The following is a 25785-nucleotide window of genomic DNA, read 5'->3' as shown; positions in this document are numbered from 1 at the left end:
TCAATTTTTATATAGCCTACTAAATAGCCTACTAAAAATGTATGTAGCCTATTATAATTAAATGTTTATATCACGTAATTTCATGAATGTATTTTTATATTAGCCTAATAAAGATTTATGTAATTTAATGTTTATCAAGTAATTTATGTACACTATGACAAGTGTGGCCCCCAAGAAGACTAACTGATTGTCATGCCATCAGCTAATGGGGATCCTTTTAATAAACAAATAAACAAATAAACAAATAAACCTGCACTTATATTTTGGAGGCCAGTGCGCGTTACTTCCGGTGTGATTCTGGCTAACTGCATGTAGCATGACGCTGCTGGCTGAGGCGCTGTAGGACGACCGGATAACGGGAACTGAAGGGGGGACATGATCGCGTCAGACAAACACATACAGACCAATACATCCATGACATAGACCAGGTGCTATTGTATAACACGGACCTGTAGTCCTGCACGCCCTGCCACTGCAGCGGGGAGCGGCTGCACCCCCGTCTCTCTGTCAGGATTTTTTTTTCTTTTTTTTTAACCGAGGAGGAGGCAGAGCTCAGCGGACAGGAGCGGGATCTCGGTGTTGCATCGGCCCCTGGCGGAGGAGCTGCACGTGTCGGCGCGGTGAGGGACCGTTTCCCCGCCCTGATACGGTACGAGGACGGCAGCAAGCTGGCGGAGGGAGGGGGAGCAAATCTACCCCGAAGAGAAGCGACTAACGGTCAAAATAAACAAACGTACGAGGGGTCGTTTTAACGGTCAAGACAGGATCCGTTAAAACGAGAAGCGAGAAGGACAACAGTGATGCGGCAGCCGCGGTGGGCCCAGATTGATGATTTTATGATATCATCACAGTCATCCACCGCCAGGACCGATCACTGATTTATTGATGACGAGCCTGATCGATGAGGAGGAAGAAAGCCGCCTATAAGCTATAAACTGCTGGAGTCCAATTGTGTTTTTTTATTTAATTTGGGGGAGCAAACGGAATCGGTGCTTGAATCGGTGCTTAATTTTGTCTTCTTTACGTAAGGACGGGATCGATACATCGGTGGTAAAATATATAAATAAATGTCCAAATTTAGGCCGATGACTTAGTCGGTGTGTGACGCCAATACAGCAGCAGAGAGGCGTGTGTGTGTGGACAGACGCGCCTGCCTGTCTGAGCATCATCTGGCAGCCTCCAGCCTCCTTCCTCTATGGGGATGGTACCCATGCGGGTTTTCATCTGTGCGTGAGACGACGGGAGAACAGGATGCTGCCGCTGCCATCTCACACCCAGCCCTGATACAGACAACACGGAGCAGGACAGGCAGCAAATACCTCCCTCCAAATCTCTCCTCACCTCTCTTCCTCCTCCTCTAACCTCCCCTCCGTCTCTGCACCTCTCCCCCTCCCCTCATCTCCTCCTGTATCTCTCCTCCCTGTATCCTCCACCTAGGGCTGGGCAATATGTTGATATTATATGGATATCGTGATATGAGACTATAGATATCGTCTTCGATTTTGGACATCGTAATATCGTGATATGGCACAAGTGTTGTCTTTTCCTGGTTTTCAGGCTGCATTACAGTAAGGCGATGTAATTTTCTGAACTCTGAACTGTAAATATTTTGTGAAAGCACCAATAGTCAGGGAAGGAAACCCTGTCTTTGCATTTTATTTTGACGATCACAGTCTTGTTTGTGACATCGCACATGTGGCTTTGACTTAGAGAACTCAAACATTTAGTCCACTTCCTCGAAAATACACATATATATCGTATATCGCCATTTAGCCTCAAAATACAGAGATATGATTTTTGGTCCATATCGCCCAGCCCTACATCGGTGATTTCAAAACAGGTCACCCACCCATCCCTCCACCTCATTCTCTCCATCCATCCTCTCATACACCTCAAACACACACACGCAATACACCGCATCACTGCTCCACCATGGAGACGACCAAGCTGCCTCCGTCCAGCCCGTCCTCGCCGACCACCGGCTTCTCAGTGCCGTCGGCGGAGAAGGTGGATGGCTTCCCCCGCCGGTCGATGCGCAGAGCGCGGCAGAGGAGGTCCCACAGCTCCTCCCAGTTCCGCTACCAGAGCTCCCAGGTGGAGCTCACCCCACTGCCCCTGCTCAAAGGTGAGCCCTCCACGGCCGTCTGTTAAGTCATCATCCATGTCACTATAGGAAAATTATAGTGATACTGATATAGGACAGTGGTTCTCAAACTTTTTCACGTCAAGGACCCTTAAAACTGACACAAATTAGACCACGGACCCCCATTTGCTAAGATTTTGGCCCAGGGTCCCTCATCTGATAAGATTTCTGCTTTTAGATGTTTTATTACAGAAAGTCATACAGTCTGTTATTCTGTTACAGTATGTATGGTATTATAGTGAAAATAAGTTATCCCCCTTTTTTGCTGGGGACCCTCTGGAACCCCCTCAAGGAGCACTGAGGGGGGGGGGGGGGGTCCCCAGAGCCCACTTTGAGAACCACTGCCATAGGAGATGCACAGTAACTCCACAGACACACTGTAGGTCACTATAGCAACATAAGCGTTTTTCATTAGGGTGTATCCTATCCTATCCAATATATTGCATGTTCAGCATTATTGATTAGCCATATGCTAGATATGTATCTTCACTATTTAAACATTTCCAGAATGGAAGTGAAGGCCATCTCCTTGTTAGGAGAATCAATTCCCCAATACTGCTTGGATGGAGGTCTAGTGTATTGTATTTTCTATTGATACTAGGTATCTACTGTCTATTTATAGCCTATACATATTGTCCTTTGTATAGGCCAATCAATGCAAAAATATTTTCAGATTGACATACCTGATAGTGATGCTTTTGTTTGATTTAACTGACAGGAAGTAGTTGTCTATTTTTGGACTGAGAGAGGCCTGCTGATGCAATATGCCGTACCTTCTCCAATATTTAGACGTTTGCTTGGCTTTGTCATCAAGCAGCTAAAGATCACTTAGTTGCATTGTGAGTCAATGGGTGTAGAATGAGGGCCTATGGGTGCTCCCTGTAGTCAGTGTAACCTGAGGAGGAGGAGGAGGGCTTTCAGGGGAGATGATGGGAGATGGAAAAATAGAGGGCTGATGGCAGTTTACCTCCCCAGCACCTCCAGGCGTATGAATCCACTGAAGATACTGTTCCCTGCAATAGCTGTAACACGGTGATTCACAAAAGCCTACAAAGCCCCATTGAAATTCAGTGGTTGAAAGATATTTGTTCTGCTTCTGAAGAAACCAGGCCTCCTAGGCGCGCGCGCACACACACACACACACACACACACACACACACACACACACACACACACACACACACACACGCGCACACACACAGAGTGGCTAATTGGCATGCTAGCCTGAGTGTGCTTGTACAATAGCATAGCAGAATAGGCCTGTCCAAAGGTTCAAGTTCAAATTCTGTTTGCAGAGCACGGCGTTGCACACACACATGCACACGCATGCCTGGGAACACACACACACACACATGCACAGCATGCCTGGGAACACACACACACACACATGCACACGCATGCCTGGGAACACACACACACATGCACACATGCACACATGCACACGCATGCCTGGAAACACACAGAATACCAACAAATAAGTGCCAGGCTGCTTATCTTGTCTCCCTGTTGTTGTTGTTGTTGTTGTTGCTTGCTCCATTGCCTCTAATTCCCAATCAAGAGGCCGTTTACGTACCTCTTGCCATGTCACTATTGCAAATAAGAAGAATTTATCATACTAGGCATCTCGCGCGCTCGATTCCTAGGCTCGCCCGCTGCGATTTTTAATTAAACAATTATTTTATAGATTTAAAACTGATTTGATTGCTTCTGATAAAATTAGGTTGGCACTAACGAACGTAACTAACATTATGTCATTATAGCAACATAAAGCCTTCTTAAGATTAGCCTATTTAGGGTTATAATTCACGTTTAACGGAACATTTCCATTGATGGTGAAGTGAGACAAGGTGAATGGGACTTCTTTGGGGATAATTGATGTTGACAACATTGTTGTCCTTGTTAATCTCTACGTTTCCTTCTTGCCGGGGCTTTGCAGTTGACACACTTGGAAACAATTAAAGCTAACGTCACATGTGCTAACCAGCGTTAGCTTGGACATACTGCTAACACACCAGCCGGGTAGAAACAACAACATACCTGGATTCGTCTGAGATGTTGCTAACGAAGAGTGCAATAGTATGTATTATCCAAGAGAAGACAGGTGTTTGGAGGCCTTAGCTACAGTACCTACCTTGCCATTTTAACAGACCTTTGCTATCTAACTTTTCTTTTGCCACACAGGGTAACGCAAATAAGCTGTAAGTTATACAGAAATAACAGACCGCAGAATGCAGTGATTGACCAATCAGAATTGAGTATTCGACAAACCCATGCCCGTGCAATAAATAGTAGATCAAATAAGAAGTGTACAAATTGGACGACGTGTGTATGATGGGGTCCTCCTGACATTCAGACTGGCTTGGCCGGTGGTAGTTGTACTTTTTCCAAATAGCTTGTTGCCATGGCTGTAATCCCAAAGCTACTGTGACTACGCCGAGGCCAGCTTGATCTGTGTGAGCTTGTTCCATATCCACTGAGAGTGAAGGCGTGAGGCAGCAGAAAGATGGAGCCCATTCACTGTCGCTTCAGACACGGTGTGTTGTCTGCATCTCCTCAACACAGAGCGACCCAGACCCAGATCTGGGTCCAACTGTGTTTGAAAATGGTTTATTTTTGTCGTCTTGACTTAGGTACCAGCTGCAGGGGTTTGGCACTTACATGTAAGAAAAGAAAACAATTAGGAAGTGGAGTGGAGACAATCAGAGGAAAATCTTGTAATTATTTGCCTGCGATTAACGTAGCCGATGCTATCTGGGTTTGCATGCATCTGACTCTCCAAGCGGGTTAAAACAAACGCTAAAGAATGATTTGCAGTTCCTATTTGACTATAATGAACACGGTTACCCATCTCTGCCTATGTGTCATCATGGCCAAGAAAGATGAGCTGTTTCAACTCCCGCAAAAAAGCTTTTAGAGATTCCAAAGAACGTCGTAGGCCAGAGTTTGTGTTTCGGCAGCGAGGTATACGAGTCAAAGATGTTCAAATCAATATTTTTGTACCTTCCTTTCTCAGTTTGGGCGCAGACAATTCACACAGTCAACAAGACCTATGCCTGTACTTTATCTCTCCCTTTTCTGCACTTACTTTCCCATGAACATCGCTCTATCTGTTTTTCACCTTCTCTGCTCCTCGCTCTCTCTCTCTCTCTCTCTCTCTCTCTCTCACCCATGTGTGCAAGACAAGGGCACACACATCTTAAGTCCCCATATATGCGTCTGACCCCTCTTTATAAGGTTACTCCCCCTTTCATGTAGCCTGCAATCTGTTCCATTAACCCTCTATGAGGAGGACCTTTGGGCTGTTAGATATTGTACTAGGTGTGCGTGGGTGTGTGTGTGCTGTATCTGGTCTGATCTTTTTTCACCTCGCTTCGTCGACCTGGCTTCGACGTCTTGGTGATGGAGGCTTTTCGTTGGCGTCGTTACAGGCCCTTCAATAGGAAGTCCGCTTACTTCCTGCGCGGGCGTGCCGCCCGTAGCCACCGCGGATGGGAGTAGTGCCACTTCTTGCATGCTTGCTGCACTGCTGCGGCACTCTTTCTGGATCCCCAGGAGGAACTTCTAGTAAGATCCTGCAGCACTAGTGCAGGGGAGACGCTGGCTGGCGTGGGGAATTCTGTCACGGGCAGCTATGTAGGCCAAGTGTAGCCAGACTTGTGTGTATTTTACCCTCTGGGGAGTTATATTCCAATTGTTAATTTGGACGAGCCTTCCTGTGGACAGATGGACATCTCTTTGATTTTAAGCTCTGAGCATTCCTCCGTGTCTTGACTTTACTGTAAGTCCTGTTTGCAGTTTCAGGCTGAATAAAAAGCACAATGGACACAGAGACACCCTTACATGACAATGGAAAAGATGCAGGCAAAGACTTGGCATAGACAGCGATAGTACATGTAAGCAGCCTTAAAGTAGCTACGAGGAACTTTTAACTGGTTATGAAACAGTCTAAATTGAATACAGGTGCCACACATCTTACCTACCTCAGCAAATGAGACCATCGGCGAGGAGATGGGCGATTTCTTTATTGTTTTTCTAAATGCCTGTGCGGCGACCGGCCGCACGTCGTCCGTCCTGTCTCACGTCCGTGTGAAACTGGTTGTGATTTTTGTTCCGGCCTACGGATGAAGCAATAACGTTAACCTTATGCAGTAACTAAAACAGCGGTGGAGGCTCGCTTACTCGGAGTCGGAGAAGCCCTATATATGGACAGCCTGGAGACAGCGGGAGGAGTCTCATTGTTCCGGAAATGCAGTTTTCGTTCCGGCCGAACAGTACCGCTTTTGTCCATCAATTAACTCAAAATGAAAGTTCTTCGTAGCTGCTTTAACACATCCTCTATATGTACGTGGCCTTTCTGCGTCCATTTTGTTGTTAGGTGCTGTATATTTCTTATTCCTGTGGATAAGTGGTAACATGAACAACATAGCTAACATGACATTGAGAGCTTTTCAGCGCACAGATGCGATGGAGTTCGATAGCAGAAAGAATGTCAGCAATCTAAAACATCACCAGTAGAGGTCATGTTCTGGCGTCAGTCCCTCAGAATCAAAGAGCAAGTTCTTTCTAGACTCACCATTTTGTACCGACGGTTCAACAATCATGCAGGTAGAAATCCATTGTAGAAGATGCAGAGAGCAAGTTCTCCACCAGCAGTAGTCTCAATAGACCAGCATGCAAGGCAGCCACAGCTTACATCTTTGCGTATCTGTCGTCGGTAGCATGTGAAATACAAGGCCTTCTTTTGGTGGCTTTTTGGTAATTTGAACAACCTGGGACGGCACACCACAATGTTCACTCACATTGTTCTACTCTCACTTTTCCTCAGCTATGATGAACACTTACTACTTCTCTCCACCTTCATGTACACACTGAGACCATTTACACCTGGCTCTAACATGCATTTTCTGTGATCAGATTGCAATCGAATAGTGCTTGACCACTTGAAAGTGCAGGTGTAAACACCCCCAAGACACATTGAGGACGGATTGCGATCTGATCAGCCAAACCACCTCCGGAGGTGGTCAGGGACGCATTGTGATTAGCGAGACCACCCTTTAACGGGAGTGGCTGGGTTCAACCCCCATGTACGCAAGCATCAGGGGAGCTGTTTTGTAGCTGACCCTGACCTTTGACCTCGCAAGCAAAATGAGAATTTCCCTACAGGCATTTAATTAAGTGTCACGTTGTAGTTATTGAACCAGTGTGCTGCATTTAAGCTGCATAGTAAAGCATATTTTAAACGTTTTTCAGTAAACAAAATGTTGATGAATGTGAAAATCAATAGCAGAATACAGGCATGTTAAAGAACCACTGATGTACTTGCTTGCTACTGCACATTTTATGTGGAAAAATATTATTAATGATTAATAATTAATTTATTATTATATATTATTAATATATACTCAATACGTAATGTCAATATTCTTCCATAGAAAGTATTTATTGTGAAGTAGCAGGACCAGTATGATGCTCAGGTCAGATGATGCTATCTGTGGCGTAGCGCCTGCAACCAATTAACTGAACTGGCCAGTATAGAGAGCAGCAGGGATGCTGAACTGACCAGTAAGAGAGCAGCAGGGATGCTCAAGCCAGCCAATCATACACAATATGATTCAGGGGTCATTCATTTAACTGTCATTCACATCCCCCCCCCCCCCCCCCCCCCCCCAACAAAAAAAATTATAACTTGGAAATTATTTTCTAAGGTGAGGTTCCTCTTTAAGAATAATTCCCTTCAAATTCATAAATCATGAAGCCATTCCAGTCTTCCAAACATGAACTGCCAATATTATGCTGTGATCTCTCTTTACCCCCATTCAGTCACCACTAAAACATCTGTCATTTCTCTAACTAAATTGTAGACAGCAGCAAAAATATGATACGTTATGAATTATTATATGGAAGCAGTCTTGTCAAAAACGGGTGAGACTCCTCACTGCCTTCATCACTATTATAAGTAGTTTCATTTCGACTGGTCTTTAATTCCCCCCCATTACGTTGATGTCTAATAGTGTTATTGTGGAAAAGGGAACTGTAACCTACAGTTTGTGCTGCCAAACCTTTTCACTCAGTTGTCCAAATGAGAAACGAAGTGAAGGGGACCAGGGCTCAGAGCAGACTGTCCCTGGGACACCAGCAAATAAAAATAACATCTGCTGCTATGTAGGGAGCCACCAGATAAAGGCGTCTCAACCAGTATCTTTAACATTAAATAATACAATCCTTGAGGGTGTTATCCAATAAAGATGGGGGTGGAACTTGTACTCATGAACAGAATATGAATTTGCCGAACTATTTGCTGAGGATTACATTTCCTTTTCCTTCTCTCCTCTTTTCTGGCATTGGTCTTCTGATAGCCTCCACCTCTTTCTCTCACCAGAAAGCAGGCTGTTAGCGTATAGCGCTCCTCCCCAGCTGTGATGCTCTCCCCTGGGGCTAGACAGACGCCAGTCGGGCTCCTCGGTCACGGGGCCTCTGCCGCGGCTAGCATGCTAACCAGGCTAAGGTCACATTCCTGCTCAGTGCTCACCATCTAGGCAGCAGACAAACACACTTATGATTAAGATTGACGCCTCTTTTATACACTAGTGGGAATATGCCAAACTAATTCTAATGCGGTTGGGGAAAACAATTTTCAATTTCAACACAAGATAAGCAGTGTGATCTAACTGTCCGTCCAAGGCAGGAAATTGTGCAACTGATTGAGGCCGCATTGGGATTCACAGCCCCTAGAGGGCGGTGCAATGGGACTCCTCGCTTTGAGCTTTGATTGGCCTGGCTTCAAATCCCTCTATGGGAATATCTATATTTGTCCTCCCCTTCCTCTGTCTCTCTCTCCCTGTAACCCCTTTTCCACCTGGTATTGAAACGCAAGATCTATCTAATCAATCATTTTATCTGGATAAGGGAAAACACATGTTAATACAAGGTATAAATGTGCACAGCATCGGATCAGAACGTGCTCGCATCCGTCAGACCACCTCTGTAGGGTCGAGGGTCATGACTGACAGGTATAACGTCATCACCACAGGTAGACGCGTCATTACCACGGGAGAAGTCATCACTACAGGTAGAAACAGCGTCAAACACAGGTAGACACGTCATTACCACAGGTAGAAACGTCGTCACCGAGGGTAGAAACGTCATCATTGTGGGTAAAACTGTATCACCATGCAAGTCCACCTCTGGAGACCCTACACCTGCTGCCATGTTTGGTTTTTGATGCTGCCTCCCCACCTACTCCCTTGCTTGGAATAATAATAACACACAAAAATGGAGGTCTGTGATTCGTTTAGACTATATATGGAGTACACCTGCTTGTTGTCCTGGATAGAGTAGAGTTTACCCACGCATCAACCTGCTTACCAGAGAGATGCACTTGGATAGTTGGGTCACTCACTACATCCCAACCATCTCAGCGACCAGCATCACACCATTAGAATAACATCAGTGAAATGTATCGTCCAATCACAAACGTTCTCTCAGTGAGAGAATAGCAGGCATGGTGGCAAATAGGTTTGTTTGTCTGTGGTCTTACTGTGCAGTAGATCCCTGATGTCACTGTATCAGATGTCTGTTCTGAGAAGAGCCTCAGGAGTCCTAAAGAATATAAGAGGGTTAGTTAGTTAGTGTGTGTGTGTGTGTGTGTGTGTGTGTGTGTGTGTGTGTGTGTGTGTGTGTGTGTGTGTGTGTGTGTGTGTGTGTGTGTGTGTGTGTGTGTGTGTGTGTGTGTGTGTGTGTGTGTGTGTGTGTGTGTGTGTGTGAGAGAGAGAGAGAGAGAGAGAGAGAGTGCATGTTTAAAGTAAGCATATACTGTATGCAGGGCAATCATGGGACATTTCAAGTCTATCTTGGGGAGCTTTATTGCTGCCAACAGCAACAGCAGTGGGTGTTCAGGGTGAATAGAGACACGCACGCACGCGCGCACACACACACACACACACACACACACACACACACACACACGCACACACACAAACGCACACAAAGACACAGACACTTAAGTAAACAAGACCCATTTTTGCTAGTGTCTGCTGTCTCTTTGTGTTTCAATGAACAGTAGAGGCAGGAGCCCAGTCCTGTGACAGACCAGGGTTTTCCTGGATGTTCAACTCTTAAATAGCTTATTATCTGCTTTGAATTACCGTATACAAACTCCTGCTTCATATTCATATGGGTTGGGACCCCAAATGGCTCACATGCCTCTCTGGTGGGTCCCAACATGACTAGAGGAGTAACCCGGGGTCCCAGAATGAGAGCCTCTCGAAGTTTTGGGTTGAAATATTTATATTATATGCAGTAAACCAAATGCCAACCTGGGCTCCCTTAACTTTACAGGAGAGCCATTTTCCATCAAATAGCTTGCTGAAAATGCACTTTTTATTCTTCATATATATTTTTTTTTCACACTTTCTAATTGTCAAAATTAGGACTTACAAAAATGTATTGATGTATTAGAAAGTCACGAGATCATCACGAGTTTACAGCAATAGTTTATTGCTGTAAACTCAATCTCACAAGAGGCTCGAGTTTTGTTTGTTGTACTAGTGGAAAAAGAAGAAGAGAATTTTCTCAGGCTGACCATCAGATTTGGAAAGCTGTGGCAGAGGAAGGCAAAATTTGAAATAGTTCAGCAGCAGCTGTTACTACATCTGAACCACAGTCTTTTCTCGTTGAAAATAAATCATATATAAGTTGTTTATTGCACTCAACCAGCCCATTGCAGCATAAGAACCAGAACTGAAGACCTGCAGCAGACAACTGGAAATATCCCCATCTCAAATCAGCCACGCACAATACTTTCTATCTCTGACTTTTCTAAGGTTTCTGCTGTGGCTTCCAACTTTTTCATAGCAATAGGCTTCGGAGTGGCTTCAAATAACCTTCTGTTTGCCCCTAAAGGATGAGTGTAGAGAGTGTTATCTCTCCTGTACCTGTATGAAACGCACCTTACTTACTGCTGATGTTAGCGTCTAAGCCTCTATAAGCCAGGAAACCCCTGCGGATGGCTAAGACAAGCTCTATAACATCAACTCTGTGTGAACCAGACTTTGTTGCACAGAGTATCAGTGAGGGATTTGAGGCAGGATAACACATCATTCAGGTTTGTGAGAGATTTCAGGTAAAATGTGAACGGGAGATGTGAATTTACCTGCCCAGTAAAGTCTTCTAGTAGCTTTGTAACAGCCACATATGACATGTAAGGGTTTGTCTGACTCTGATCAGGTTATTGTAGGCTTCTTGCCACATGAAAGTATGAGTTGGCAAGCTTTCTGTTTCTATAGAACAATGGGAAATTGATTTAAAACCGACCCCAATGACATTTACCACATAATAAAAATACATAACTGTTTGTGTTTTGTAGTGTAGTGAAAAGTGTCTTTTCCACTGTTAACAATGAAGGGATGAGTGTGAAAACTCACCATCGTCATGAAACCTGAAAAACCAACTCGTAAAATAGAGTGGATAAAGGCATAGCAGCCTTATAAATGTGTAAAAAGCCCTGAAAATATGATAAACTTGTGTTTGTTTTGGGGGGGGATGCATTTTTCCCACAAGCTACACAAAACTTTCTTTGAAGGGGAAAGGGATTTTATTCCCTCAGCCTTAATAAACCTTTTTCACATCAGCCATTTTGATGATGTGTCACTCACAGCAGGGTAAACACAGGTGTAATTAATTGATTAATGATGGTCCCATGCTGGCACATTGGAATGGCACTGGAACAGCTAAATGGAATGGAACCATCATTAGTGTTATTAGTTACACCCGTGTTTACCCTGCGATGAGGCGATGACACATTAAAATGGCTGCTGTGAAAAAGGAACATTATTTAGCTCAGCAATAGCTGGGTGTTGAAGCTAGGTCATTAGCTTACTACTCGTGGTGCCTTTAGTTTCAGTGAAGAATGCTAACAATGCTAACAAGCATGGTTCTGTCACAGTAACAGCTATAATTACTGTACTACAGACATCAGGATTCAGGCGGTCAAATGGAAGTTACTATTTCTAACACCGACTCGGCCAATAGCCTACTGTTGTTTCTTTCAACACTGATAGAAATGCTGTATAGGAATTGTCTATGGTCTATGCTACATGTCTACAGAACATACTGTATAGAAACGTAGATAGCTTATCGGTCTGTGGCTCTTACGTCGATGTCGCCGCCATATGCGTCCGATCAACCTCCATTTGTAAACAAATGGAAGTTAACAGGGGTGCTCCAGTATTCCTGGATAAAAATCTCAACAGATTTCAATGAGTCATTTTTATATCCAAGGTTATGATCATAATATACTCATTGACTTTGAAATACTGGAGAGAGAGAAACAAAACTTTGCTCTAAGTGATTCATACTGCTTGTTAGCTAACGTTAACTTGTTCATTTGTTTACAAATGGATTTTGAGCGGACTGGTATGGTCTGCCACGTTGGCGCATCGTTGCAATGAACTGCAGCGGCCAAGGCGGTGTAACGTGTATTATAGCTATGTGCTACATGTAGCCTAACCTAGCCTCACATGACCCAGGTCACATGATCGTATGCCTGGGAAGATGTGTGTGGGTGGATGTGCATGTAAGTCTCTAGCCTGTGTGTTTATATACAAATCAATGTAAGGTTCTTATTTTTAATGTCCTGTTTACTGTAAAACAGTCACCTTCTCATACATCACATAATATTTCAAAACTGTGATTTGTGTGTGTGTGTGTGTGTGTGTGTGTGTGTGTGTGTGTGTGTGTGTGTGTGTGTGTGTGTGTGTGTCTCTCACACACACACACACACACACACAGATTGTATGTGGAGGGAGATAGGGTGACACTGTGTGTGTGTGTGTGTGTGTGTGTGTGTGTGTGTGTGTGTGTGTGTGTGTGTGTGTGTGTGTGTGTGTGTGTGTGTGTGTGTGTGTGTGTGTGTGTGTGTGTGTGTGTGTGTGTGTTTGCGTGCGTGCGCGTGTGTGTGTGTGTGCTGTGTGTGTGTGTGTGCGCGCGTGTGTGTAAGGGAGAGGCAGGCCTGGTATAGGGTTACAGAAGGCTCTGTATGACTGTCTCAGATCAATTAAGAGCAATAGAGAGACAGAGAGTGAGAGAGAGACAGAGAGTGAGAGAGAGAGAGAGAGAGAGAGAGAGAGAGAGAAAGAGAAAGAAGGGGGATGATGAAAGCAATCGAGTGAGGAAAGAGGAAATGAGTGAACATTAAGTTGACAGGTGGAGGAGGAACAGAGGGAGGAGAGAGACACACACAGAAAGAGAGAGAGAGAGAGAGAGAGAGAGAGAGGGCGATAAAAAAACTAAGCCAGAGAGGATATTGCAAAGGATGTAGTGAGGAAACGGCTAGCGGCACAATAACCACAACCACTGCTGTGTCACTGATGAAAATGTCCCTTCGTAGGAGTTGATTCTTAAAGAAATACGCTGACCTTCTGGCAAATATAAGCTCTTTGATCAAACTGTTGTTGTGCTGCGACTTGCCCCGTTGTGTGTGTTCAGTATGAAGTGTGCTATGGTGCTTTTGAGGCTATGCAAAGCCAGCTCATATTAGCTGCTGAGCATACGCAGTGTGCTACGGTGCTTTTGAGGCTATGCAAAGCCAGCTCATATTCCCCGCTGAGCATATGCAGTGTGCTAAGGCCACAGCATGCACCGAAGTGAAGTAAACAAGAAAGACTCTGGGAAAGTCTTAAAATAAATTATCCAAAGTTAAAATGCCTTAAATACATAGGTTTTAGGTTGTAGGCTAATAACACCACATGACACACTCTTAGATTAATACACAACAAGACTACAATATTGATCATATGTGCTTTTTGGACTTCATTTCCCTTAACAGTTAATTTCCTGTTCTTCTTTTTCTACCCATTTAGTTTCAACTTTATACTCGTTACAAGTTGGTCTACTTTCAACCAGTTACATCTTTCATTAGCTATGTTCAATCAGTAATAGCTTGGTTTTACATTCTTTATTTCTTAAATTTTAGATTTTTAAATTAGTCTTAGAAAGTTGTAAATTCGGCTTTTTGAAACCTGCACATTACCGTGAAGTCACTGTCGTATCTTAATTAAGAAGTGATTACACGAGCGTTGAGGGAATTTCCTCTCCTTCGTTTTTTTTAGACAAATTATTAAATCCATTAACCTTGTGAGTCTCTAGTGAAAATGGGGAACATTTCAGTTTCAAAGTGTTACGATACTGGAAGCAGAGAAACCGTTGAGTAGAACGTGAGCGACTTCTTTCATGATGGACTGAACCAATCTTATAAACTTGTACTAATGCGCATTCATAAAATCATTTTTCACATTTTGTTTGTGACAAACAGCAATGGAGACAATGGCGTCCTTCCTGCTGTGGTGACCGCCCCAAAATTATTATTATTCAACAAGTGATGGCTTACTAAGCTGCTAATCAAATGTTGAGTATGTCTCCAGCTGGGATAAGCGTCCTCCATCTCTGTTTTGCAAACTGTCTCCAATTTGTGTTTACATTCCGCTCAGCAAATTGTTTTCAGTTGGAGACTTTTAGCGCCGCGTCGGCCAAAATATCGGAGAGCCACCAAACACTGTTATGCAGACATGAGGATTGGATAGGAGACAGGAGACGTGTCCAGTAACTCAAAGAATTGTCATAGAGTCCGATTTGACTGATATTGTTGGAAATCTATTTATTGATACTGATTCGGCAGAGGGAGATTAAGCAGCAGAAATGACAGACAACACTCTGTATAGATATTGAATCGGAGACATACTGTAGATGTGCACTATAGTCTGCAACAAGCAGCCAGTGTACATGATGTTCTGTGGTGCAACATATATTATTATTAGGAACATTGGATTATTTAAAGGTGGGATTAGCACGCCACTTACTGTAATCTTTTGCTGTGATTTAGCCTTCGCCTACAACCTCTGTCAAAGAGAGAATGCTGCTTTTCCATCTATACACCCATAATATAGTTTTATTCATGCTTGAAATGCATTGGGTTCAAAGTACAAGTGATAATATGGTGGAATATGCTGTTGGTAGACGTCTTATTTTGGAATTAAACTCTTCGTATGTCAACCTCCCTAAGCGTTTTGGATAACCGTTCTTCTAACCGTTCTGAAATTTGTCTTGGATGCAAGACAAATTTCGGACTCTGTCTGACAATAAAGTAATATCTTATCTTATCTTATCTTATCTTATCTTATCTTATAGAGCAACGGGGAAAATTTTGAACCGTTTTTTACCGTCTTTATGTTTTGTTTTTGCTCCAAGTGAAATGTTTTATGGTCACGGGTTGGCTTGGTTCCAGCCTTAAAACTCGTTATATATAGATTTTTCGAAATGTCTTAGGAGGAAGTCAATGGGAAACTCACTTCCGGGGCAAGAGATGTCACGTGACTGTTCAGCTCTATTGATAACCAATGAAGAGATTCTAAAAGTGTCCACCTCTTGTGCTTTTTGCTTCAACACAAACAAGAGGATATTGTCGTGTTCTCAAAAAGTAGAAGGCACTCGGAGAGCGCAAACCTCCGCCAACACTGGAAAATCCTCCAACTTGCCGTTACACTCGAAGGCATCGCTCTTATCAGTTGAATTTTAAACTAAATTGATTTCTTGACCTTGCAAACATCCCTTAGGATTTGGAGTCAAGTCTTTATCTCTGTTAGTTTCACAATAACGGCTTAAAAATGCTAATTATCTAATAGAGGAAATCCCAGGCCTGGATCGCCACCAAACTCAAATCAATTGTTCCCTGGCTCAAGGCCCCTCCGTCCACCAAAACTCATGAAAATCTTCTCGTAACTTTTGGGGATATCTTGCTGACAGACAAAGCAACTAACAGGGTCAAAAACATAGCCTCCTTGGCAGAGATAAAAAGAAAAACACCAGTGTGGATTATTTTGAACGTCCACACCCCATTTATTAATATTAATATTAATATTAATATTAATAAATATTAATATTAATATTAATATTAATATTAATATTATTATTTTCAATAGGATAGGCATCTTAACTTGATCTGTCTTGTTTATCAGTAGTGTGACGACCCTCCCACTCTCCTGGCCCCACCTTGCAGTAGCCTGGTGTTGGGGTCGTCAAGGCTGATTGAGTGCACACCTTTTGCTCATTATTATTACTAGTGCAGTGCCCGTTCCCCCATGCACCACCCCGTGGGCGCTCCCCCCCGCACATACAGTGCACTCTGTCAGGTCCCCCTAAGCGCAAGTTTGAAGTCGATCCAACAAACGGTTCTCGAGATATGCGAAGAAAATACATACAAACAGTCCTGGAATAAGTCCAAATTGCATGAAATGCGGCACTGCACACCATCGGGGTCCGAGCAGCGCACTCCCCAAGTTTGAAGTCGATCGGACGAACGGTTCTCAAGATAAACCACTTTTTGTGTTGCCAGTAGGTGGCGCTGTTCCGAATTGCACAACATTCTGCACTGTTCTATGTCTTTATCTTTATTGTTTATTTGAGCAGGGACAGTACACAATAAATATATTGCACCAGAAATAGCTAAGAGCTAATTTGCATCTGTAGTCCCTGTCCATGTCAGGTTCCCAGCAGCACACTCTCCAAGTTTGAAGTCGATCAGATGAATGGCTATGGAGATAAAGCGCTTTTTGTGTTGCCAGTAGGTGGCGCAATGCCAAATTGCATGGAATTCAGCTCCCTGCACTCCCTTGAGTCCCCCTAAGCGCAGTCCCCAAAGTGGAAGTCGATCGGACGAACGGTTGTTGAGATAAACAGCATTTTTTATGTTGCCAGTAAGTGGCGCTATGCCGAATTGCACGAAAACAGGGCACTGCACGGCACAATAGGGCACACTCCCAACCCTACTTACACAAGATGGGGGTTCCCGGAAGTGGCGTGGCCCTAGAGCAGTGATACTCAACTTGCGGCCAGGGGGCCAGATGCGGCCTGCGACAGGGTGCAGAGTGGCCCCCCGACCATTTCCTAATAATTTCACGTTAGTTTTCATTGTGAATGTGAATTAGAATCTAATTCACAATAATAACTAATGTGAAATAAAGTTTGGCTGAGCTCCAGTTAAATTGTCAAATACTGCCATCTGCTCGCTACCCAGGCACTTATGTATGTACTTAACTTAACCTAAGTAACTATCCGGTGTGCACAACATTGTCAGACTAAACTCTGGCTGACACCCCAAAAAACTACAATCCGTAACAGAAAAATGTATATTGTTTGTTTATTAATTGGCCCCTGGCCTCCTATCATTTCACAAAAGTGGCAAAGCAAGTTGAGTATCCCTGCCCTAGAGGATATTATTTCTGAATGCGTGACTCATTATAGCCTACATTATAGCCACATAAAAAACTGAGCTCTACTGATTATTTCCCCTCGGTTTTATTCATGACAGACTTGTAAATGCATATTTGGACAGGCACATACATAGGAGGAGATTTCTTCACCCTCTGCTCTTAATTGGAACCTGAGGAGAGATGCTGCCCCCCTAAACACAGGGTCGTTCCTCTGTTTACTCTCTCAGTAGGTGTGAATGGCCCTAATTAAAGCTGCGGTTTAGGGCTGAAGGAGCAGAACTGAAGGAGCAGAACTGAAGACAAATATTCAAATATCGAATGTGTTTCGCGTTCGAATCGCATGGAAACAGTGCACCGCGCTCCGTCGGGTCGCCATCAGCGCACCCCCCGAGTTTCAAGTCGATCCGACCAACGGTTCTCGAGATACGCGAAGGACAGACAAAGAGACAGAGAGAGAGAGAGAGAGAGAGAGAGAGAGAGACAGACGATCCCATCATTATAGTATAGATAGATTATTATTTTAACTTTTATTTTGGCGTATGACATTGGTACTTCCTTGAGCCGGGTTGTAACAATAGCAATACAGCTCGGTTTCCAATATGAAAACTATATTTCCATTTCCATACGATAATAAACTGTCTTTCCCAGCCTCGACCTGTGGGGCTCCACTCCCATTCTCAGCAACATGGAAGTGAACTCTTCCAAGTATTCCCTGCTCTCAGTTTGGCACCCAGCGGACGATTTGTCCCTATCAAAGTGTGGGTCCCCTGTCTTGCCTTAAATCGATCGATCACGTGCGAAAACGTCCCCAGACGATTTGTCATGTTGCACACTGATCATGTATTAGGAGGATTCGATTATTTAGAGATGGACTTTACGTGCGTCACTTATCTCCTTAAGGTGATATTTTTACTGCCGTCGCCAATGGTGTCTGACTTTTTATAGCTGCTCTCTCTCTCTCTCTGTCTCACTCTCTCACTGTCTCATTCTATTTGTATGTCTCTCTCCGTATCTCTGTCTCCTGTTCTATTTATAACTGTCTTCCTCTCGTTTACTTCCCTTCTTAATCGGTCTATCCCTTTCTTTCCAGTTTTTCATCTCTCTCTCTCCTCCCCGTTCATCTCCTCCTCTCTGCGTCACTGTGTCTGTGCGACGTGTGTGTGTGTGTGTGTGTGTGTGTGTGTGTGTGTGTGTGTGTGTGTGTGTGTGTGTGTGTGTGTGTCTGCTTAATGACAGAGGTGCAGGGGCGGCTTGGGTGGTAGCTAAAACAGAAGCTGTTCTCATGTGTGTGTGTGTGTGTGTGTGTGTGTGTGTGTGTGTGTGTGTGTGTGTGTGTGTGTGTGTGTGTGTGTGTGTGTGTGTGTGTGTGTGTGTGTGTGTGTGTGTGTGTGTGTGTGTGTGTGTGTGTGTGTGAGAGAGAGAGAGAGAGCGTGCGCATGTGCCGTGTGTGCGCACAGCCTCAAACGGAATAACTGTTATTTAAAGACGAGAGCTGTACTTGCTCATCTCGTTTAAGAAAAAGCCTTGGAGAGAGAGAGAGAGAGAGACAGGCAGACAGACAGACAGACACAGAGAGAGAGAGACAGACAGAAAGAGAGACAGACAGAGAGAGAGAGACACACACACACACACACACACACACACACACACACACACACACAGAGACAGACAGAGAGACAGACAGAGAGAGGGGGGGAGAGAGAGGAAAGCTGGGTGGATGGATGAAAGAGAGGGAGGCGAAGAAGGGAGCGATGGAGGGAGGCAGGAAAAGGAAGAAACATGAACGGCAGGGAGGCGGAGGAGAGAAAGTGAGGGGCCGAAGGAAGGGAAGCACCTGGAGTGATGGAGAGACAGAGGGAGGGGGAGAGAGAGAGAGAGAGAGGGAGGAGGGGGGATGATGTCATCTTTTAACCCAGTACCCCTCCCCTCTCCCCACTCTTTTCGTTTCCTCCCTAGATCCCTTCTCTCTCTCTCTCTCTCTCTCTCTCTCTCTCTCTCTCTCTCTCTCTCCAGCAGTGCTATATTTAGATTTGTATGTGTGCGCGGCTGCACGCGGCTGTGTGTGTGTGTGTGTGTGTGTGTGTGTGTGTGTGTGCCTTTGATGCTGTAACAGGGTGTTTGGCACTGCTCAGTCTTATATGTAACTGCTAATTTTATGAATCCATCTCTCTTCCTCTCTCCATTCATCTATTTCCCCCCTCTCTCTCTCTTCCCTCACTGTTTCCTGTTGTCTTTATTTGTCACTAGCGTCTATCTATTGATTCGAGCTCCTTTAGAAGTCCTAGCAGTAGCATAACTGCTGTGCTGTTGCTTTGACCTTGAGAGGTTAAGACAACGGTCATTTTAGAGTAAGAAGGGTGTATCCCAGAAAGTAGCATTTACCCAGTTTTTGCCATTCTAGTACTCTGAGGTGTCTAGTATTATAGATATATATTTTTGTGAAAGATTTACATATATGAGTCAATATTTAAACTAGAAGTGCACTCAGAGAGCACAAATCTCTGCCAGTGCCAATAGTCCAGTCGGCTGGACTATATGCAAATTTTGTGAGTCAGATCGGATCGGCGCCAACATTTAATAGGTTCTTCCTTGGCCCATGCTATACCTTTCCACCAAGTTTAACGTTGCCGAAGCTATGCTAGCTAAGCTAATGTTGGAGCCATGCTACGCCCGCTTGCCAGCTAGCTAGCATAACATGTTTGGTACCTACGTATTCGCCATTCAGCCTCGGAACTGACTGCGGCGTTTGCGGAGGCCCCCGTGCGGAGCTCCGCAGTTGGTGCACAGAACCCCCGCACCGCGAACACCGGACACACCGCAGTAACCAGAAATGAACCTTTATGTTTCCCAGTGAATTATTTTGATCACTTTTAAGTAATTATCTTAAGAAATCCATATTGGTTTTCCTTAGTTACCAGGCAATATGAAAAGAGTTCTGATTTAATAAAATCTCAGCTTTCTAGGCGGCTAGTGAGAAGTACGTGGTACATCCATTCACATGGCCTAATTTGCTTGCACATTTTGTGAATCATCTCTGTGAATTCAAATTTGGGAACACGACGGCGTGGATAATCAGGTGTTTTCGCCACGAAAATATCAGAGCGGTGACTCATTTTGCTTGTGTGCCAAAAAGAACAAGCTGTAGATTTCCGCATGGAGGAGAAATGCAGCAACATAAATTATTAAAAAAATATTTCTCTACAACTTTTGCTGCAAAAAAAAAGCTGTTTCTGCTGAGAAAGTGAAAGATACCACCTACATCTTCTTCTCTTCTTTTTGCTAATGCAGGGCATACACAGAAGGGCTTGTACCACCAGCTCAGAACTCATTCAGTCCTTCTGCCTTCAAAGAGATAAACAGACAATGTGTACAATATATCCTTTTTAACGCACCTTACAAGAACTGTCTTAACTAATATTATACAGTTGCACTTTATCGTGTTAAGTCCTACTTTGTTCCATGCAGTAATGGGGCAGCTGTGGCTCAGGAGGTAGAGCAGGTCGTCAGAAGGTTGGTGGCTCGATCCCCGGCTCCTCCAGTCCGCACATACATAAGACACTGAACCCCAAATTGCTCCCGATGGCTGTGCCAGCACTCTGCGTGGCAGCTGGCTGGCTGCCTTCGGTGTGTGCAGGCACGGACTGCATAATCGGGCACGTCGGGCAAATGCCCGGTGGCCTGGCCTGGCCTGGCCTGGCCTGCAAAAAAAAAAAAAAAAAAAAAAAAATTGGTGCCCCCAGTCAGGCCACTCTCACTGAACAGCAGGCCAGGCGCTGCCTACTGGTTTACAAGTGGTTTTATTACTTTATTCAGGGTTAAAGTGGGTGCATCTCATTGTAAAATTGGACTCGGCCCAAATTGGGCTTCAAACGGCCCAAATTGGGCTTCAAATGCCCCAAATCTGGCTTCAAACGGCCCAAATCGGGCTTCAAACAGCCCAAATCGGGCTTCAAACGGCTCAAATTGGGCTTCAAATGGCCCAAATTTTTCGCCACCGCCCTACGGACGCCGGCACGCGCGTCGGCCCGTATTGCCCTGGCCTGCTTGCTATAATGCCCGGCCTGAATTAGAATCCCAGTCCGCCCCTGGGTGTGTGAATGGGTGAATGTAGGCACACTGTAAAGCACTTTGGATAAAAGCACTATATAATGTAAATGCAGTCCATTTACCATTTAGCATTTACCATAATTGTGGAATGGCTGCTGAAATGGGAGTTGACTGGGAATCTCACACATTGCCTCGTTGAGAACATTCAAGTTTCCTAATCGGATCGAATCTGATCTAATGGCTACAGTGTATCACTGTATGCAGGATAGATGTAGAACTTCCACCATGGCTACCCACCGCTGTATAATTAATTTCCTCTATGAAGGGAATACTTGTCCAATCTGAACACATGTAAATATTCATAGTATTCCCATGATTTCACAAGCATTTTCCTACCAATATGGCGCTACAATACACACAGCTCATTGGCTGTCTGTGTCATTTGATTGTAAATTAATCATCTGTTAATTGATTACAATCACCTGTTATTTTCCGACCGAGATGGCCGTGTGGTGATGTAACCCTATACTATCAATAGGAGGGTAGCCTGAAGCGTTTCTCATGTTCAAAATGAAATAAAGATGGATTTATATAAATGAATCTTTGTCGCAGACTGAAAGGGGATTCCGAGAGAAACATTAGTTCATTAGCGTTTCATTCGTTGTGGGCGGGCTGCTTGAAAGGATCCTTTACACAGTCTGTCTGACTGATCATGTGATCATGCACCTACCACTTTACATGAGCACTTATAGCGCATTGTAAGACTGTTTTAACTTGACAACAAGAACATCCTAAATTGAACCCCAGCTCACTTCCTGTTGCAGTGTTTGCTATGGACGGGGGGGGGGGGCTGTAGGCATTTAGTGCTTTTGAAATCTTGTCAAATGCAAAAAAAACGATTTCTCCAGAATATCACTTTTAACGGTGAGAGACTCGCCGTGATCACTTGTTGTGATTAAGGCGGCGCGGTTCAGATTCTAATCATCACTGAGTCGATATTAAAAGCAGCTGTGAATGAAGGAGTCTGGAACGACCTGCCTTGGCTTACTAATCGCATCATCGCCATGAGGAAAACTCAAATTCACCCGCCCAATAATTATCTTTCAGTAGATTATGCGTTTTGCCTTATAAGGCTCACATTAATATTCATGCTGATTTTATCCCCTTTATTGGACCTGATGTGGACGATGTTACTCATTGATTTGCCTCAAAGTGTGTATAGTGGCTCTGCCTGTGCCTGAGTGTCACCTCTCTTCTCTCTATACACTCTTTGCATCGTTTGCTCTCTGCTGGGCTCTTTCATTTCCTCCTCCTCTCCACCTCTCTCACATGACCCACCATGTCTCTCCATCTTCTCATCTTCTCTCTTCTACACCTTCTACTGTATCTCTCTCTCCACACACACACACACACGCACACACACGCTCTTTCTCTCCTTTCATCTTTTCACCTCGCTCTGTTCTTTTCTCCAGTCCCAGCACGGCACATCTTCATACAATTACTCTCCATTAAAAATGGATTAGATTTCACCTTCACAGTCTGGAGAGAGAGAGGGGGAGAGAGAGAGAGAGAGAGGGAGAGAGAGAGGGAGGGAGGGAGTGAGAGAGAGAGAGGGGGAGAGAGAGAAAGAGAGAGAGAGAGAGAGAGAGAGAGAGAGAGAGAGACAGGGAGAGGTCAGGAGGACTTACTTGTAAGGATTGGCACAGAGTTGGTTCCTTCCTGGCTGCCTTGACACACGTGTACTTACATTCTCTTCCCAGCAGGAGCCACAGTTATCACGAGCCACCAGGCAAATGCTGGTAAAATAGTCAAGTGGATGGTAGATTTGCTTCACCCAGCAGCCAAAAACAAAAATGATGGTAATTAGTCCATGGGCCAAGGCAAAAATCGGTACCACCTGAGGTGACCGCACGATTTTGTTATTTTTGTCTTCCTACATGTCTCTAGTTTATATTTTGGTATGATAACCCTGCCGATTTGGTAGCTTAAGGATAGTTATCACTCTGTAAACAAACATACCCCCATAGAAATGACAAAACCCTGATTTCTGTGTATTAGTCCAGATTATATGTGAAAATGATGTTCTCTTTTTCGTAAAAGCATGAAACTTGGTATGCTTATAGTTTGGGGCCCTGTACAGTTTCAGAAATTGAGCCATCGCAAAAATGCCTTGTGGTGGCCATTTTAATTCTGCCATAAGCAAATTATGTAGTTTGCATCATATCTCCTGAACCACACATGCTAACACTGAAAAGGAGATGTCTATCCCAACGTTTTCATGGTCAAGGATTACAATGATACCATATAGAACATCATAAACTGTTAAAGTGACTAATCAATGGTGAATTTGATGATGTTGTGAGAAGGAAATGACAGTAGCCTATCTGATAACCGATGCTATAACTTCAAAGCCATGACCATTCTCTGGCTAAGATGTTTTGATGAGTGATTTGACTTATATAGACCTTTTGTTAAAATAGCGCCCAGGTCCCTCCTAAAGATCCTGGGAGTTTCCTTGCCAGATGGCCAAATCCAAGATGGCCACTGGCGCCATGTTAAAAAATTGACTTTTGACCCAGAGCACATAGAATAATGTATGAAGACACTTTTCGGTGTAAGTCAACCACGGGGAATCCGATTCTGACATCATTTTGACATTATGGCATAGTTTTGACCCAGAATTCCAAGATGGCTGCCATCCAGTATTGTGGAAATGTAACTTTTGAATGGGAAGGTATACTGTGCGTTTGGGGTTTACCACAAGGAAGGAGATTGACAATGGTGGATGTTTGGGGAGTCATTTCAGAATTATGTTCACTGAAAAGATGTCAACACCCATTTTACCTTGGTACTGCTGTACAAGATAACTAAAATAAGCTCATTTTATTAGCTGTAGCTATAGATTCTGAATCATCAGATTCCGCTCATTATCTTTAGCCAAGTATGCTGTGTCATACCGGTCGATCACACAGATGATATGTCAACATCACCATGGCGGGCAAGGATGATGGATGACACCTTCACCTTGTGGACATAGTCCGACCACTTGTATGGGGTGCCATCTTGTGTCTGCCGATCCAATTGCTGATGGAGTTGCCATCCTCTCTAGATCATGCCCATGTCAACGAGAGTGATGTAGGGTTCTTGCAACCCTACAGATTGGAGATAGAGCTTCTAGATGCGCTTGCTCTTCTGCGTCTTCCTGTATGTGCTGTTGGAGTTGAATAAGGCCACACATTCATCAAAAACACAATGTTCCAGCAACTCGTGGAGGTTTACAAGTTGACCACAACCAGGTCAATCACTGCCTTGGAGCGCTCCACTCCATCTCAGCAGCTCCTACCTTGAGTTCCTCCCCGGGTAGTCTCGCTTGCCAGACTCCCTCCCTACAATGGCAGAGTCTGGCTGCTAATACCTCCACCCTGGTATAGGGGGAAAAGGCTCCGTTCACCTTTACAACTATCCACAAAAGTATCAAGCAGGCCTGCTTTATTGCACAATCCAGATCCAACCGTTTTCAGCATGTAGCAACGAGCTAGCATTGTTGATGTTGTTGTTTCACAGTGCCACAGGCATTTGAGATAGACAGATTCGACACGGAGGGAGTGGAAACGAAATCCATAAATGGTCACCACCAGTCAGTCAGAGTGGGTTGGAGCATGCATGCAGGGAGGAGGGTGGAAGATGATTGTGATGCTGCAGACGCAAAGTGCCGCTGTGTGTAAATTCAGCTCGAGCAGGACCCTGGCCATTCACACCAGACGCACTGCTTTGCTCCGCGCCGGTGACAACTTGTACTGACTTCCTATCTGGCTTCACACAATCACTCGCGGGTCTCACACAAAAATAGATCAGACGCTGAAACAATCTCTGCATGGGGCGAGCCGGCCGCATCACGGCTGGCCTGACTGAACGGTCTAATGTGCTAACAAGTACGCCAAAATGAAACTGGCTGCGCTTCCAGATGCTTCGTCACTTCAGCGTCTGGTGTGTTTGCACCTTTTCGCATCCATTTTGAGCCATGCATGCATGCATGAGTTCAACTCCTTCCCGTTTGACCTGGCCTCCCCAACCCTCCGCACCCTACAGTCTGCCTGCCTCTGATGAACTCATTGCAGACTTAAAGTCAGCCCATGCTGCAGGAGAGGAGAAGTTGACCAGATTCTTGCAAGTCCCGGGGCCCTATCTTTGCAAAAGCGGTATGCCGTGCGCAATGCAAATTGGGGGCGTGCACAAGCGCATGCCTGTTATAATTTTACTGGACATAGGCGTGCCACAATCAGTCGTTTCTGCGCAGAATACGGGGCAGCACCTCTTACGCGCTAAAAAAAA

The 25785-nt window shown here is 44.5% G+C and overlaps 1 protein-coding gene across 1 annotated transcript in view; it reads left to right on the top strand.

The window, feature by feature from the left end:
• Nucleotides 1–1932: 1932 nt before the first annotated feature.
• The window catches only part of ppp2r5b (protein phosphatase 2, regulatory subunit B', beta), a gene marked incomplete at both ends in the record, with an annotated part of 60256 nt that continues 36403 nt past the window's right edge, over nucleotides 1933–25785 (top strand). Inside the window, one exon of the mRNA XM_083640538.1 lies at nucleotides 1933–2125. Within this exon, the coding sequence (XP_083496664.1) occupies nucleotides 1933–2125 (193 nt within the window). The remainder of the gene's footprint in view (nucleotides 2126–25785) is intronic.

Source organism: Poromitra crassiceps (assembly GCF_964638095.1).
Source record: "Poromitra crassiceps genome assembly, chromosome: 7".
Lineage (NCBI taxonomy): Eukaryota > Metazoa > Chordata > Actinopteri > Beryciformes > Melamphaidae > Poromitra > Poromitra crassiceps.
The sequence above is the reverse complement of the archived record's forward strand: the minus strand, read 5'-3'. Positions and strand labels throughout refer to the sequence as shown.